General features: G+C 42.6%; 1 protein-coding gene across 1 annotated transcript; it reads left to right on the top strand.

The window, feature by feature from the left end:
• On the top strand, window positions 1-9,182 carry LOC106586304 (ras-related protein M-Ras). Its single transcript, XM_014173450.2, has 6 exons — window positions 1-323; window positions 5,083-5,300; window positions 5,568-5,721; window positions 6,037-6,136; window positions 6,783-6,862; window positions 7,349-9,182. Exons 2-6 carry the CDS (start codon window positions 5,105-5,107, stop codon window positions 7,446-7,448), a joined length of 630 nt encoding a protein of 209 aa, XP_014028925.1. The 5' UTR covers window positions 1-323; window positions 5,083-5,104; the 3' UTR covers window positions 7,449-9,182.
• The last annotated feature ends 8,742 nt before the right edge of the window (window positions 9,183-17,924 follow it).

Below are 17,924 nucleotides of genomic sequence, written 5' to 3'. Positions count from 1 at the left end.
AAGAAGTATATTCTTGTGAAGGCTTAAATGATTTTACATGTAGACTACATTTTTATATCAGTCATGACATGATGAAGAAGGAAAACATTTTTAACCAACAAGTGTCCACCCTTATGAGGCCGTTCTATTTTTAGTATCAGCTGTTGCAATATAAAGATTTGCTACATAGCGGATTGCATCGCGGTAATGTGAGGCACATTCCGGTCACAAAGGTAAAATGATGGCAATGATTTGAGGTAACGGACAGAGAGAGGGATGAGGAATATTTGTGTTTGAAGTGGTTGCTGGAGCGTTCTTTCACGGCAACGGATATCATAATATTGGTAAGTTATTGCTGAAATTGTCGTCGTTCGTTTTAGGCTGCCACTTCATCGCAGCTACTTAAACATTCTTGGTAAATCTTATCAAGTCTTGTACTGTGCTTTGGAAAATATTTATCTAATTTGACTTGGGTTTTTGCAATTTAACTGTGGATTTAATTTCTTACAACATTGTAACATTGTGTGGCCTCTGATTCAAGAAATGGACGCCAATATTCCATTTGCGGAAATTGCTTGATGCAGCAAACTTCTCTAAAAGATTTGACATTCAAGAAGCAACAAAAATCCTCTATCCAAGGGCGATAACTCTCTACAGCTGTTCCTATACATCACTGATTTAGTTCAACATGAGAATAATCTTGTCAAATTTTGTCAGGGAGGAAGTAAACCGTAGCCTAGTAGTGTTTAATCTACTTTCCATTAGAATTGTCATAATTTGCAGGGGATGAAATGAAACATCACAAGAACAAACTCAATTGATACAGTTAGCTACTTTGTTACAATGTTTATACTTCACACTAGCCTTTTCAACTAGTCATGTATGAATAGATCCATTATAATCATTACAGAATTTCTATTGAAGGATTCTTCAGGCACCACATCATAGGATGAGGTCACCCATCATTATGCAGCCTTCAATATATTAGTCTCTTTTAGAATCCAATTGAGTGGAAGGACTTATACTCTCGTCTCTAACATGTAGGCTCAACATTTCCAAGCAGTCCCATTACAAGTCAGAATGTTGAATAAACCTAATTTGGACTTACTTTACCTGTGTTCTGATTTTATTTTTTTCCCCTTATGTCAGAGGTGATCTGAAACAAAATATCCACAGGGAAGTGTTATTAGCCTGACTTTAAATTAGCTGGTCAGTGTATTTGTCACCTTGACAGCTGGTGTATTTGAACCAGTGACCTTTTGGTTACTGGCCTAATGCTCTAACTGTTATCTTCTACTATTGTTTACATATTGTGCATCACGTGCAATGCATCAGGAGATTGAAAATGCAAACCGGAAATACAAGCTGACAGAGCCATATACAGACTGGTGCCCCAAGAAGTCAGGTTAATATTACTTTCCTGTGGACATTTTAGCTCCCGTTCTTACCGTCAAAAGGACCAACCGCACGGACAACCGTGCGGTTGGTAAAGTTTTATAATATCATTGTTAAATAAAATCTGGCATGTAGAGACTTGCACCTTTTTTTAGGGCGACTTCTTTCAGACTGAATAGCCATGGCGTAACCATGGTAACAGTCTGATGTATAAGGCAACCTTCAATATAGCTACACATATTCATCTGACTATTACTAGCCTAGTGAAATCACCAGATAATTCTGCAACAAGTGTCATGATGGTGAAGCTTCTTCACTTGTTATTCAATCAAAGAAGTTGACATGCCAATGAAGGTACTGCATTTTTAATTTAAACTTGTTCAAAGCAGCTTGAACTCTTTTGTTTTAGAGAAGCAGGTTTATTGAACCGTGTCAACCAAAGAACTCTCACAAGGTGTTACTGTATGAAATGCAACATAAAGTCCACTGACAGCAGCCTGGTGAGGTAGGCCAACGTTGATTCACTGAAGAGGCATCTTAATCTCAAGTCACAACCTACTCTTTACCAAGTTATGTACAGTCAGTCTTTTAGTAGCAACATATGTAATGCATGAGTTCTGATCAGATTAAATGATGAGTTGACAAACGTGGTCTAGAGTATCGAGCACAAAGCTGTCCAGTTCAGAGTACAGAGATGTCCATTATGTGATTGTGTATACTTGCAGTTGATATGAAAGAAGCAGAGTAGTTGCTCAGAGGTGGTAGGATTAGAGTGTGATGCTCCCTACTGCCATTGAGTCATCACAGATGAAGCCCCATAATCTACTGATCTCATTTGTATGCAGAATCTTGTGACCTCATGTACAGTCAACAGGACTTTAGTTGGCACCCTGGCCATTTAGTAGTGGGGGTGATGACACGCCCTTTACTGGACATCTAGGTAAGTTTTCCTGTCTGTAGGGCATCAGTCAGCACTCCCTTAGTCATTGTTCAGCCGTCAGCACCTAGATAAGAATCCTAGATGAGTGAGACAGATCTGAGCTGGACTTGAGTGGTAAGAAATGGTATGAATTGGGTGATCAGCGGTACTTAAAATAAAATGTTATGTGACATGTGCGGAGTACAACAGTTGTAGACCTTACTGTGAAATGCCTACTTTCAAGCCCTTAACCAACAATGCAGTTCAAGAAAAAGAAAATATTGACTAAATAAATGAAAGTAAAAAAAATATACAGTACCAGTCAAAAGTTTGGACACACCTATTCAAGTTTTATTTTTTACTATTTTCTACATTGTAGAATAATAGTGAAGACATCAAAACTATGGAATCATGTAGGAAACAAGAAGTGTTAAACAAATGTAGCCACCCTTTACAATGACAGCTTTGCACAAGCTTGGCATTCTCTCAACCAGCTTCACCAGGAATGCTTTTTCAAGTCTTGAAGGAGTGCCCAAATGCTGAGCACTTCTTGGCTGCTTTTCCTTCACTCTGCGGTCCAACTCATCCCAAACCATCTCAATTGGGTTGGGTGATTGTGGAGGCCAGGTCATCTGATGCAGCACTCTATCACTCTCCTTGGTCAAATAGCCCTTACACAACCTGGAGGTGTGTTGGGTCATTGTCCTTTTGAAAAACAAATGATAGTCCCATTAAGCGCAAACCAGATGGCATGGTGTACCGCTGCAGAATGCTGTGGTAGCCATGCTGGTTAAGGGTGCCTTGACTTCTAAATAAAGCACCCCCCCAACCATCACACCACCTCCTCCATGCTTCACAGTAGGAACCACACATGCGGAGATCATCCGTTCACCTATTCTGCGTCTCACAAAGACACCACGGTTGGAACCAAAAATCTAAAATTTGGATGGCCGAAGGACAGATTTCCGCCAGGTCTAATGTCTCACTCGTGTTTCTTGGCCCAAGCAAGTTTCTTCTTAATATTGGTGTCCTTTTAGTAGTGGTTTATTTGCAGCAATTTGACCATGAAGGCCTGATTCACAGTCTCCTCTGAACTGTTGATGTGTCTTACTTCAACTCTGTGAATCATTTATTTGGGCTGCAATTTCTGAGGCTGGTAACTCTAATGAACTTTTACCAAATAAGGCTATCTTCTGTATACTTACCCTACCTTGTCACAACACAACTGATTGGCTCACATGCATTTTGAGATAATAAACCGTGAGGAGCAGCAGTGTAAAAACAAAGGGGGAGGGGGTGTCAATGCAATAGTGTGGGTGGCCGTTTTGATTAATTGTTCAGCGGTCTTATGGCTTGGGTGTAGAAGCTGTTAAGAAGCCTTTTGGACCTAGACTTGGCACTCCGCTTGCCGTGCAGAAGCAGCCAGAATGGTCTATGACTTGGGTGACTGGGCCTATGACGTGACAGTTTTTTGGGCCTTCATCTGACTGATGAAGTGGTACAGTATGTTTTAGGATGTGCAGGTTGTTCCCTCAAGCTAGCTGTTCCCTTGTGAGGGAGGCAGGGAGCTCCTACAGTATATCCTTCTCCAGGGGTCTGACTGGGCCTCTTGAGGAAGGAAATGTCTTTCCTTCCCTCTATTGTTTCGAGCAGGAAGGTGGCAGGGCTGCCGTCACCAGCTGACAGCTGTTTCCTGCGGCCCACTGCCATGTTCTCTACCCACTGCCTGGGCTGAGCCAAGGCTGTGTTCTCTGAATGCATGCACAGTCTGTCCTCTACCCTTATCCTGTCCTCCTATGCAGCTTGAGGTCAGGCATGTTCAAAGACATTCAAGCATATTCCCTCACGCTATCCTGCTGTTGGAGAAAGTTCTAACACTTTTAATGGTTGGGGATGACCACCACACTCTGCTGTTTTCTCAAGCTAGTTGTCCTCAGTTGGCTTTTCCTTGTTTATCAACCACTCTCTTAGTGGCTTGACATGTCTTGTGAAAGCTGTTGCCTTTTACCAGTACAGCATTTGGTTCACGAAATAATTTGCTGTAATGTGTCCATGTTTTTGAAGGACCAGGTTCTTACTAAATCGCAGTAGAAAAACATTTTAAATACAGTGTGAGATGGAAAACGTCAGGCAACAGAGTATTAAACCAATCTATTCAGTGAATCTGGAGTAGTTTTTGTGGAAGCTGGTGAAATTGCACCACCACAGTTGCTTTAGAGGCTACTCTTTCAGAGAAGTCAGACTTTTTATTCCCCCCCCGAAAGCCATAATTACAAAGCACAGTAATCAATATGTCTAGACTGTATTTCCCCTGCTCATAATGGTGCTGGGAGAGTGGTTGGTGGCTCCATGCTATTCTGGCAGTCTCATAAGGAGAAAACAGAATAGCCTACATAATGGGAGGGAGAGCCTCGCCGTTACACCACTGACTGGCTGGCTATGCAAGGCACTTCCTCATACAGACAGCCAATCAGTGACCAGGGGGTTTTCTCCAGCTCAGTCATATACAGTAAACTCATTTATATCTAAAAGGCTCTGCTGCTCAAGGTGTTTGGTTTATTACACACGTTGTATACATCTATTTCCTATTCTTTACTACAGCACTTTCGGCAAGCCCTTCTAGCTGAGATTGACTGACTGAGGTGTCGATAGCTAGCTGATGTTCTCTCTCTGAGGGGCTGGTGTGTGTGATGCATTGTTCTGTGTACTCTGGTCTCCCTGGCTATGAATTAGCAGCAGCAGTCTCATACTCCTCATATCTCCCTCCCTCCTCTCCTGCTGTGTTCCAGGTATAGCCAGCCGCCCGTCGCCATGGCAACCAGCAGCGCGGTGCCTAGCGACAACCTCCTCACGTACAAGCTGGTGGTGGTGGGGGATGGTGGAGTGGGGAAGAGCGCTCTCACCATCCAGTTCTTCCAGAAGATCTTTGTGTCTGACTATGACCCCACCATCGAGGACTCTTACCTGAAACACACGGAGATAGATGGACAGTGGGCCATCCTGGACGGTAGGGAGACCTTTTCTCACTGTCTCTGGGTTAGGAAGGGCTGGTGTCCTTTATCAATTATGTTTAGAGTTTTAATGAAACATACTGTTGTGGTACAGTATTCCCATGTAGTTTCACAGATTTAGACCTAAACAATATGTGCATTTTTTTTGCAATTGATAGCTTGTAGCGTTTCCAATCATTCATATGAAAACAAGCAAGAAGATGATTCCCAGTAGCATCTGTAAAACCTTTAACACTGGTACCTGTATGTGTGTAATTGCACAGTGCTGGATACGGCAGGCCAAGAGGAGTTCAGTGCTATGAGGGAGCAGTACATGAGGACGGGGGACGGCTTCCTCATCGTGTTCTCTGTGACAGACAAGGCCAGCTTTGAACATGTGGACCGCTTCCACCAGCTCATCCTTAGGGTCAAAGACAGGTGAGGCCCAGCTCTTGATAATGATGCGTGCCTTATGGGCCAGACACCTACACGAGACTGCTGCTACTGTAACGAATGCCTCCGACTGGGTTCTCTGCCGCAATCTTTTGTGTGTTCCCTCTAACACTCACTGTTCAAGGGTTCATCTACACATGCTTTTCTTTTTTGTATCTCTTGTTCACGACAAAGGGAAACAAGTCCTTCCCCATTCAATGTTTCCATTCCAGTCAGGTTGTGTAGTGGTGTAACTGTACACATGTAATGTTGAATGAGATGCATCTGTTCTTCAGTCCTTCTCCTTCTGCTCTCCTTCAGGGAGGCCTTTCCCATGGTGCTGGTGGCCAATAAGGTGGACTTGGTTCACCTCCGCAAAATCACCAGCGACCAGGGGCAGGAAATGGCTGCCAAACACAATGTGAGTACAGTGTTAGCTCAGACAAGGAGTGGGGCAGCTTGATCTCTGAATCCTTTGTTTTTAATATCTTGTTTGATGCCGTACAGTGTCCAAATTGATTAATGTACTTTTGATAAAGTTTGAATGGATAATTTTTGGCCAGTCTTTCATGGTCAGGAAAAAGTCACGGCCGTAGTTGAACCTGTAGAAGTCCTTTCCCCACTGCTGTTGTCAGTGACTGGGGCTGTTCTATGGGCTGTGTGTTCTGGGCTGCTGTCCCTGGGAGAGAGGTTTTTGGGTGCAGGCAGGGACGCTGACTCGGCGTTAGCTACAGGGTGCGATATAGGCCTCTGGGATTGACTGTGCACAGAGGCTCTGTGGTGGGGAGGAAATCACAAATATAGCCAAGTTGGCATTTACTGTTTTAGAACACGCTATTTCAGAGGACACCACCGAGTGTATGAAATTGTGTTTGCAGATCTAAGCTTACATTTTGTTTACTTGCAAAATTCGCATCTCTTGTTATGAGCCGGAAAAGCATCATTAGTATTTGTGTATACCTTGTAGCACTAGCAAAGTCGGACACTAGTCTATTTTTTTTGCTTGTGTACTATGTCATTTTCCTGACAATGTTTGACCAATGTGTTTTTGTTTGTTTTTTTCACAGATCACATACATTGAGACAAGTGCCAAGGATCCCCCTATGAATGTGGACAAGGCGTTCCATGAACTAGTCAGGGTTATAAGGTCGGCCAAACTACTAGACTTGAAGGCTATGTTTTAAGAATTGTATAGGCTTGATCATAATATTTGATTCAATTCATGCTTGAATAATAGAGAACCACCATTTTGGTTTCCCTTTGCAAACATACTGTATATGCAAAAGTCTTAAAGGGTTGGGGGAAAACTGTAGCTATGTCCTGAATGAACAGACGTGTAATTTCAGAGGAATCCAGTATGTGTTGATGTTCGGTGTGGTCATATCCTGCTGGAGGGCCCACTCATCTGTTTGTCAGGCATTTAGAGTTTCACATAAAGACTTTGAGGCCCTCTAGCCAAGCTACCCAAGCAGCAAGACTATCTGATTTTTAACCCTCGCGCTCCCTTCTCTTGTCTACTCCCTCCTTTACATACCCTCCTTTCCTATTAATTTCTTTTTTTTTCTACACCCTCTTTCTCCCCCATCCCTTCTCTCTATTTTGCTCTGTCTTTCTCTCTCTTCCTCCTGTGCAGGCAGCAGATCCCAGAGAGGAGCCTGAAGAAGAAGAAGAAGATGAAGTGGCGAGGAGAAAGATCTACGGGTTCTCACAAAGTCCACTGTGTCATTTTGTGATGGTGTCGCCCCTCGCCGCTGCTAGCAATGATGTAAGAGAGAACTACAGACTGGCAGTAACCAACAACTGGAGGGGGAATTGGGGGAGATAAGGAACTGACTGTTGACTGTTATGGTGTCAAAGAAAACCCTTCACTCCAAGGCATGCCCAAGTGGGGTCTTATAGGGGCATCACTGCCTGCCCGCTTCCCCTGATTGGTCAGAAAAAAGCACTCCAGGAAGAGCTCCTTATGAACTGACTGATTTACAGACAGCGCAGTGATGATGCTCTCCATGGAGGTGGTCTTCATGGTATTCTCCTGGGTGGGGAGATGTGATGTTAGATGTTGTTAGGGACCTATGATCTGAGTGTTTGTAAGTTCTCCATGGTGTTGAATGTTAAATTCTGAAACGATAAAGAAGTATATTCTATCTGCACTAGCCACAGGCATAGGAGGATTTGGCTTTGGGGTCCTGAAGAGAAGTGGATGTGGCTGTTAGTACTTTTTATTTACATTTTTCTGGTGGGGAATCTGGCTTGTAGGTTGAGGGGATCAGTTACTCCAAGCAACAAGATGTTAGATTTCTCTTGTCTAATAGGGAGTATTTAATACCTATGAAATGGCTTGTACTGTTAAAGCACTAAACAAAAAAAACTTGGGGGCTTGTTCATCTGGGGTGTATTCATTACGCCAATTGTGTTGCAAACTCCAAATGGAAAACTTTTGCACGAACACTAGACTTTCTATTGGACAAATTCAGGTAGGTCCCTCCCTGTTTTGTTCCGTTTGTTCAGTTTGCTTCTGTTTTGGTTCTTAAATGATTTCCATTGAAACATTTAATGAATACACCACTGGTTAGAAATTTGCCCTTGAATGAAGGAAGTACCTTTGCACTTTGAATAGATTTTGACTTTCATATCTGCATGTGTTGAAAAATTGCAAATGATGAAAGGGAAGACATAATAGAAATTGACTGAATGTGGAAAAACTGAGCTTATCATAATTATGTCAATACCATGTAGCCCATTTGCTTGTCTCATGTCGGTTGGACAGAACAGTTTATACCAGTGGAGGCTGCTGAGGGGAGGACGGCTCATTATAATGGCTGGAACGGTGCAAATGGAATGGCATCAAACGCATGGAAACCATGTATTTAATACTATGCCGTTCCAGCCATTACCACATGCCTGTTCTCCCCAATTAAGGTGCCACCAACCTCCTGTGTTCTATGCTCTCAGCCCTGGGTTGTGTTCAGTAGGGCACACTGTAGAAAAACAGTTTGCAATGGACAACAAAAATTGACATTTGTTATTGGAGTCCAATTAATCAATCCACGTTTCAGTCCATTTTCATCTGTTTCGTGCCTACTGAACATAATCCTGGAGTGACCCTGCTGTACTTCACCCTGAGGTACAGTAAAAGTTCTACCTCCCAGGGTATGAAGCAACAGACATGGTCTTTGGCAGTATTTTACAAAAAAAAAAGATATGTCTGACGAAATCAATGATATCGTATCAAGTATGTTTGATACTTTTTTTTATTATTGATCTGAGTTTCTTGTAAGTGTTTTTTAAAATAATTAATAATTTATTACTGTACCTGTTACCTCAACATGATGTATTATAACTGGCTCTGTCTGACTGAGCTAGAGGAAGATGAGGCACAAAACAATGGCCACCGCCTTTCTATCTAGCTTCCTTCAGGGTTTCAATAAAGAAATACAGTATTGTGAATTAAATGATACTGTCTCTGACTGTGTGTCTGTATGTGTTCTTGGCTTACTTAACCTCGGGAACCTGGAAACAAACAAATCTGTTACAAGAGACTGTGGTTGCACCAAATTTGCCCTGGCCAAACGTAGTGTACTGTATGGGGAATTGGGTGCCGTTTGGGACTTTATGCACGCTGTCTTTACATGTATGTTCTGTGTAGTGATGACCACAACTAATATCATCCGTCAGAAACCGTTGACTGTTAGGCGCTAAGTGTCCTGCTGTTTGTTGAAGTAGACTTTTATAATGATCTGTAAAATATGTATTATGATGTGCGTAAGGCAGGTAGCCTAGTGGTTAGAGTGTTGGGCCAGTAACCGAAAGGTTGCTGGATCGAATCCCCGAGCTGACAAGGTAAAAATCTGTCATTCTGCCCCTGAGCAAGGCAGTTAACACACCTTTCCCTAGGCGCTGACGACGTGGATGTCGATTTATGGCAGCACCTCTGATTCAGAGGGGTTGGGTTAAATGCGGAAGACACAACTTCAGTTGAAGGCATTCAGTTGTACAACTGACTTGATATCCCCCCTTTCCATAATATCAGCCTTCAGAGGTGCCTGTTCAGCAGGAGCCCCTGGTATTAATCATATTGCTGGGTCAGTAGAATGCTGCATTTCAAAATATTGATCTCTACCCACCATGGAATAGATACAGCCTCTAGAGCTAAAACGGATACGATTGGTTGAAAATGAATGTCCTTGTCGTCAGACTCCAATGAATAGATTTTGAGTCACTTTTCTTTTAAAAACTCTCACACTGCAAAGAGATCCCTGACTTTCTGGGTGATGCAACTTGATATGCAAAGGAATTCAAATTTCATTGTGCATATGCTGTGCTGCTCAGTTTTTGGATGCACCCTGGAGAGTTGTGTTAAGAACTTCTCACTCGGATAAGATATGCCTGCATCTTGTACGGTTATTTTTATTTTGGAACGTGCAGAATCTTCATAGAATTATATTGTGTAGAACAGACATGCTACTCTGTGATATACATTAGGGGATAATGTAACTATAATGCATATGACATATCTGTAAAGTCTAGAATGTTGCTCCATCCTGAATGAGCCTCAGCTTTCTTTTACTTCTGCTAGTCAGTGCTTTTATTGTTCGCAGCAAACATACTTCTCATCGGCCTGTAGCCTGAGGTTCCGTCCCAAATGGCATCCTATACTGTACCAATGGAGGCTGCTGAGGGGAGGACGGCGCATAATAATGGCTGGAACAGAGTAAATGAAATGGCAACAAACACATGGAAACCATGTGTTTGATACCATTCCACTAATTCAGATCCAAAACTATTGTTACCCTTGACAAAGATTAGCAAAAAAGACCATAAAATAAATAATGCAAATGCTGAGCTTTATTTTTTTTATACACTGCTCAAAAAAATAAAGGGAACACTAAAATAACACATCGTAGATATGAATGAAATTATCTTATTAAATACTTTTTTCTTTACATAGTTGAATGTGGTGACAACAAAATCACACAAAAATAATAAATGGAAATCCAATTTATCAACCCAAGGAGGTCTGGATTTGGAGTCACACTCAAAATTAAAGTGGAAAACCACACTACAGGCTGATCCAACTTTGATGTAATGTCCTTAAAACAAGTCAAAATGAGGCTCAGTAGTGTGTGTGGCCTCCACGTGTCTGTATGACCTCCCTACAACGCCTGGGCATGCTTCTGATGAGGTGGTGGATGGTCTCCTGAGGGATCTCCTCCCAGACCTGGACTAAAGCATCCGACAACTCCTGGACAGTCTGTGGTGCAATGTGGCGTTGGTGGATGGAGCGAGACATGATGTCCCAGATGTGCTCAATTGGATTCAGGTCTGGGGAACGGGCGGGCCAGTCCATAGCATCAATGCCTTCCTCTTGCAGGAACTGCTGACACACTCCAGCCACATGAGGTCTAGCATTGTCTTGCATTAGGAGGAACCCAGGGCCAACCGCACCAGCATATGGTCTCACAAGGGGTCTGAGGATCTCATCTCGCTACCTAATGGCAGTCAGACTACCTCTGGCGAGCACATGGAGGGCTGTGCGGCCCCCCAAAGAAATGCCACCCCACACCATGACTGACCCACCGCCAAACCGGTCACGCTGGAGGATGTTGCAGGCAGCAGAACGTTCTCCACGGCGACTCCAGACTCTGTCACGTCTGTCACATGTGCTCAGTGTGAACCTGCTTTCATCTGTGAAGAGCACAGGGCGCCAGTGGCGAATTTGCCAATCTTGGTGTTCTCTGGCAAATGCCAAACGTCCTGCACGGTGTTGGGCTGTAAGCACAACCCCCACCTGTGGACGTCGGGCCCTCATACCACCCTCATGGAGTCTGTTTCTGACCGTTTGAGCAGACACATGCACATTTGTGGCCTGCTGGAGGTCATTTTGCAGGGCTCTGGCAGTGCTCCTCCTGCTCCTCTTTGCACAAAGGCGGAGGTAGCGGTCCTGCTGCTGGATTGTTGCCCTCCTACGGCCTCCTCCACGTCTCCTGATGTACTGGCCTGTCTCCTGGTAGCGCCTCCATGCTCTGGACACTACGCTGACAGACACAGCAAACCTTCTTGCCACAGCTCGCATTGATGTGCCATCCTGGATGAGCTGCACTACCTGAGCCACTTGTGTGGGTTGTAGACTCCGTCTCATGCTACCACTAGAGTGAAAGCACCGCCAGCATTCAAAAGTGACCAAAACATCAGCCAGGAAGCATAGGAACTGAGAAGTGGTCTGTGGTCACCACCTGCAGAACCACTCCTTTATTGGGGGTGTCTTGCTAATTGCCTATAATTTCCACCTGTTGTCTATTCCATTTGCACAACAGCATGTGAAATTTATTGTCAATCAGTGTTGCTTCCTAAGTGGATAGTTTGATTTCACAGAAGTGTGATTGACTTGGAGTTACATTGTGTTGTTTAAGTGTTCCCTTTATTTTTTTAGCAGTGTATATATATATATATATATATCTCCACACTAATTCAATTGCTCAGAGAAATAGATTTTGTTTAACAATTAATACTAAAGAATTCTAACAGGTACCCGTTTTCAATACTCCGCAAGACTCCCTTTGCGAGGATAATGGCACTGTGCCTTTTTCTGAAATGTTTTATGAGATTGGAGAACACATTGGGGTGATCTTAGACCATTCCTCCATACAGAATCTTAAGATCCTTGATATCCTTTGTGTGCACTTATGGACTACCACAGGTTTTCAATGGGGTTCAAGTCATTGGCACTTGGATTGGAACCTTTGCTATGGTCAGATGACATGTAAATAGAGCTCTTTGGCCATGCAAACAAGTGGTGGGTTTGGTGTCAAAAGAAAGGTGTATATGACGAAAAGAACACAAAACCTACTATAAAATATGGTGGTGGATATTTCATGTTATGGGGCTATAGGTCAACCAAAAACCTGCTTGTCTCTGCCAGGAGGCTGAAACTTGACAAAAAAGTAGATCTTCCAGCAAGACAATAACCCATCAAAATCCAGAAAAAAATGGTTAATTGACCAATGCCTTGAACCCCCTATGGGCCCTGGTAAAACGTAGTGCACTATGTAGGGAATACAGTGCCATTTGAGATGCAGACAGGGTCTAAATTACATTCAGCATGTCACACTTCACGCCTCTCTATGTGTCATCTTTCCTTTTCACAGACAATGAATAAATCATGTGCTGATGAAAGCAGCTACTGCTGGGTGAGGAGTTCCTCTGATATTGAGGACTTTGAAGATTAGATTTCAGAGGGGCTCTGAGGAAAGATGTCAAACACCAGACATCAAAAACATACAAAACTTCTCCAAGTCAACTGATGTTTTTTGGATTATGATAAGGAAAGAAGCAGTAAAGCCATTTTGGGCATTTCTGTAAAAACATGCATGGAGAAATCAAATGTAGGGCTAAAATGTAATTGCTCATGTTGTCCCAGCCAGGGACCATGACCTGACCCAGAAATATTATTGGTTAACTTGAACTATGACTATATTGTTGCAAACTTGCATGAATTTCAATGACTGAAGGACTTGCTGGACTTGCTGTAGTACACGGGTTTAAGTTGTGTATTTACCTCATTAGGCCAAGTGATGGCGCCATTGTGTTGTCTCAAGGGGTGTTGCCATCAACCTTGTGTAAAGCATTCACATCCCATGGTATCACCACAGGTTTAGAAAGGTAAGTGTCTTTGGTGTCATCATGCCTGTGTCCATCTCTGACCATGGTGTACTTGTATCCAAGTGTGTCTCTGGTGCAAAACGCAAGAAGTCAAACTTAATAGACAAGAACGGTTTCTGCTTTGTTGAACTAGCAAAGAACGTTGTGACCAAGCAAGCGTAGCATTTTAACTATGCTACACTCTCCAGATGCCAGCACTTCATCCGTTACATTGTAATCAGTTGTGCTCCAGAATAATTCACCTATTCATTTAATTATTAATTTGCTAAATTATTGCACAACACAAAATGTTCCCGGTCAAGAGAGTGTGCCGCAAACCAACAACCAACAACTGTCAACACATGTCAACAGCTGTGCTGCTGTTTGTTATCATTATATTTTATTTCAATCTATGCAGAGCAGCCTGCTCTCAACTCATACAGAAGAGAGAGTACATTGTGGGCTCACTGGAAAACTCAAATTAATGAGTCATTGTGGTTAGGGGTACCGATGATGGTTCGTTTAAGCAATAAGGCACGAGGGGGTGTGGTAAATGGCCAATATACCACGGCTAAGGGCTGTTCGTTAACACGACGCAATGCGGAGTGCTTGGATATGGTCTGATATACCAGGGCTTTTAGCCAATCAGCATTCAGGGCATGAACCACCCAGTCTATTATTGAAAATAATTTCATGAGATTGGAGAACACATTGGGAGGGATCTTGACCCTTCCTCCATACAGAATCTTTCCAGATCCTGTGCTTATGGACTACCTTCTTCAATTCAAACCACAAGTTTTCAATGGGGTTCAAGTCCGAAGTCCGGCGACAAAATTGATATTTTGTGGTCAATTAACCACTTATTTTGGGATTTTGATGTGTGCTTGGGGTTATTGTCTTGCTGGAAGATCTACTTGCGGCCAAGTTTCAGCCTCCAGGCAGAGGCACCCAGGTTTTGGCAAAAATGATGCTGTTGACCTTAACCGTTGACCTATAGCACCATAACATGAAATATACACCACTATATTTTACAGTAGGTTTGGGGTTCATTTCGTCATATGCATCTTTCTTTCGACGCCACATGTTTGCATGGCCAAAGAGCTCTATTTACATGTCATCTGACAATAGCAAAGTTTACAATCCAAGTGCCAATGCCTTGAACCCAATCGAAAACCTGTGGTTTGAGAAGGTAGTCCATAAGTGCAGACAAAGGATATCAAGGATCTGGAAAGATTCTGTATGGAGGGATGGTCTAAGATCACCCCAACGTGTTCTCCAATCTCATAAAACATTTTAGAAAAAGGCACAGCGCCATTATCCTCGCAAGGGGAGTGTTGCGGAGTATTGAAAACAAGGGTACCTGTTTTTAGATAATTTTTTTATTACGTGTTAAACAAAATCTCTCTGAGCAATTTTATCAGTTTATATACACAAAATAATAATAATAATCAAGCTCAGCATTTGTGTTACTTATTTGATTGACTTTTTTGATTATCTTTATCAAGGGTGCCAATAGTTTTGGATCTAACTGTATAAATGCCATTTAGCTTTTATCGTAATCAATTTACAGTCATGTGTGCATACATTTTACATATGGTTTGTCCAGGGAAATGAATCCACTATCCTGATGTTGCAAGTGCCATGCCCTAACAACTGAGCTACAGAGGACCGAATAATTCAGTTGCTTACGTAAGTATACAACTAGAGTCTCATGATTTCTATAGACAAATCTATTAATTCAATTATGTTTTTCAGTTTATACAAATTCATCATGATAAGTACATGTGCTATTCTGTCTGTCTGTGCTCATGTTTCTCCTCTTCATACTCAAGCGTTTTTCAAAGCGTGCACAAATTGATTAACTTCAGGTTATTTTTGCGCACTCATCCAAAGACAGGCAAAACTGTCTGTGTCTGTCTGTCATTTTGTCAAAAATCATTGAAAGCATTTCTCAAGGTCATGTTAACACAACTTAAACATTTCTGTATTTTATCAAATGCAGCATCTCAATTCCTTCTACTCTAACTCTTTGAAGTTCATGAAAAGTACAAGAAACATTTTGTTGAAAACATGCCTTCAGACAATACAAAGTATTCTATCTCCATAGAAACAGTACCTATAGCCCCGTCTATGGTATTTTACGCTAGCCCATGAGGGCCAATCTCTACCCTTAACCTTGTTCTGATCACCTCCAAAACAAAGGTCATGTGGTTTGGTGAGAAAAATGCCCCTCTCCCCACAGGTGTGATTACTACCTCTGAGGGTTTAGAGCTTGTGGTAGTCACCTCATACAACTACTTGGGAGTATGGCTAGATGGCACACTGTCCTAGGCTAAAGTTAAATCTAGACTTGGTTTCCACTATCGTAATCACTCCTCTTTCACCCCAGCTGCCAAACTAACCCTGATTCAGATGACCATCCTACCCATCCTAGAATACGGAGATGTAATTTATAGATCGGCAGGTAAGGGTGCTCTCGAGCGGCTAGATGTTCTTTACCATTCGGCCATCAGATCTGCCACCAATGCTCCTTATAGAACACATCACTGCACTCTATACTCCTCTGTAAACTGGTCATCTCTGTATACCTGTCGCAAGACCCATTGGTTGATGCTTATTTATAAAACCCTATTAGGTCTCACTCCCCCCTATCTGAGATATCTACTGCAGCCCTCATCCTCCACAAACAACACCCGTTAAATTCACAATCTGTTAAAGGTCCCCAAAGCACACACATCCCTGGGTCGCTCATGTTTTCAGTTTGCTGCATCTAGCGATTGGAACGATCTGCAACAAACACTCTAACTGGACAGTTGTTTTCTCAATCTCTTCATTCAAAGACTCAATCATGGACACTCTTACTGACAGTTGTGGCTGCTTTGCATGATGTATTGTTGTCTCTACCTTCTTGCCCTTTGCTGTTGTCTGTGCCCAATTATGTGTGTACCCTGTTTTGTGCTGCTACCATGTTGTGCTGCAACTATGTTGTGTTGCTACCATGTTGTTGTCATGTTGTGTTGCTAACATGCTATGTTGTCATGTGTTGCTGCCATTTTATGTTGTTGTCTTAGGTCTCTCTTTATGTACAGTTGTGGCCAAAAGTTTTGAGAATGACACAAATATTAATTTACACAAAGTCTGCTGCCTAAGTTTGTATGATGGCAATTTGCATATACTCCAGAATGTTATGAAGAGTGATCAGATGAATTGCAATTAATTGCAAAGTCCCTCTTTGCCACGCAAATGAACATTTGCCACGCAAAAACATTTCCACTGCATGTCAGCCCTGCCACAAAAGGACCAGCTGACATCATGTCAATGATTCTCTCATTAACACAGGTGTCAGTGTTGACGAGGACAAGGCTGGAGATAAACTCTGTCATGCTGATTGAGTTTGAATTTCTTTTATTTTATTTTTTATTTCACCTTTATTTAACCAAGTAGGCTAGGTGAGAACAAGTTCTCATTTACAACTGCGAACTGGCCAAGATAAAGCAAAGCAGTGTGACACAGACAACAACACAGAGTTGCACATGGAATAAACAATAAACAAGCTGTAACGACGGTCGTCAGGAATGGACCAAGGCGCAGCGTGCTCATAATTAACTTTAATGAAAACACTTACACAAACAAAACAAAACGATGGACGACGAATACAGACTTGACGGCAAAAGACAGCAATTCAAGTGACAACCTCCCACAAATTACAAACACAAACACACCTTAATATATAGGACTCTCAATCAAAGGCAACTAGACAACACCTGCCTTCAATTGAGAGTCCACACCCCAATTAACTAAACATAGAAACAGACCAACTAGAAAGAACATAGACTAACAGAGCAGTGACCAAAAACCCCGGAATACATAAATCAACTACCCTCTACATAATACACACACCCCGAACCACATAAACCAAATACCCTCTCCCACATCCTGACCAGCCTACACTAACAAAATAACCCTCATACTGGTCAGAACGTGACACAAGCCAATAACACAATGCCCAATATAACAGATTGGAAGCTTCAAAAGGAGGATGGTGCTTGGAATCATTGTTCTACCTCTGTCAACCATGGTTACCTGCAAGGAAACACGTGCCGTCATCATTGCTTTGCACAAAAAGGGCTTCACAGGCAAGGATATTGCTGCCAGTAAGATTGCACCTAAATCAACCATTTATTGGATCATCAAGAACTTCAAGGAGAGCGGTTCAATTGTTGTGAAGAAAGCTTCAGGGTGCCAACGAAAGTCCAGCAAGCGCCAGGACCGTCTCCTAAAGTTGATTCAGCTGCAGGATCGGGGCACCACCAGTACAGAGCTTGCTCAGGAATGGCAGCAGGCAGGTGTGAGTGCATCTGCATGCACAGTGAGGCAAAGATTTTTGGAGGATGGCCTGGTGTCAAGAAGGGCAGCAAAGAATGCCACTTCTCTCCAGGAAAAACATCAGGGACAGACTGATATTCTGCAAAAGGTACAAGGATTGGACTGCTGAGGGCTGGGGTAAAGTCATTTTCTCTGATGAATCCCCTTTCCGATTGTTTGGGGCATCTAGGAAAAAAAGCTTGTCC

The sequence above is a fragment of the Salmo salar genome, chromosome ssa25 (assembly GCF_905237065.1).
Source record: "Salmo salar chromosome ssa25, Ssal_v3.1, whole genome shotgun sequence".
NCBI classification, from domain to species: Eukaryota; Metazoa; Chordata; class Actinopteri; order Salmoniformes; family Salmonidae; genus Salmo; species Salmo salar.
The sequence above is the reverse complement of the archived record's forward strand: the minus strand, read 5'-3'. Positions and strand labels throughout refer to the sequence as shown.

Excerpts from the sequence above, each read along its gene's own strand:
- LOC106586304 (XM_014173450.2), top strand. The coding sequence starts at position 5,105 with ATGGCAACCAGCAGCGCGGTGCCTAGCGACAACCTCCTCACGTACAAG. Across the intron at positions 5,722-6,036 it reads ATCCTTAGGGTCAAAGACAG|GGAGGCCTTTCCCATGGTGC; the intron begins GTGAGGCCCAGC and ends GCTCTCCTTCAG. Across the intron at positions 6,863-7,348 it reads GAACTAGTCAGGGTTATAAG|GCAGCAGATCCCAGAGAGGA; the intron begins GTCGGCCAAACT and ends CCTCCTGTGCAG.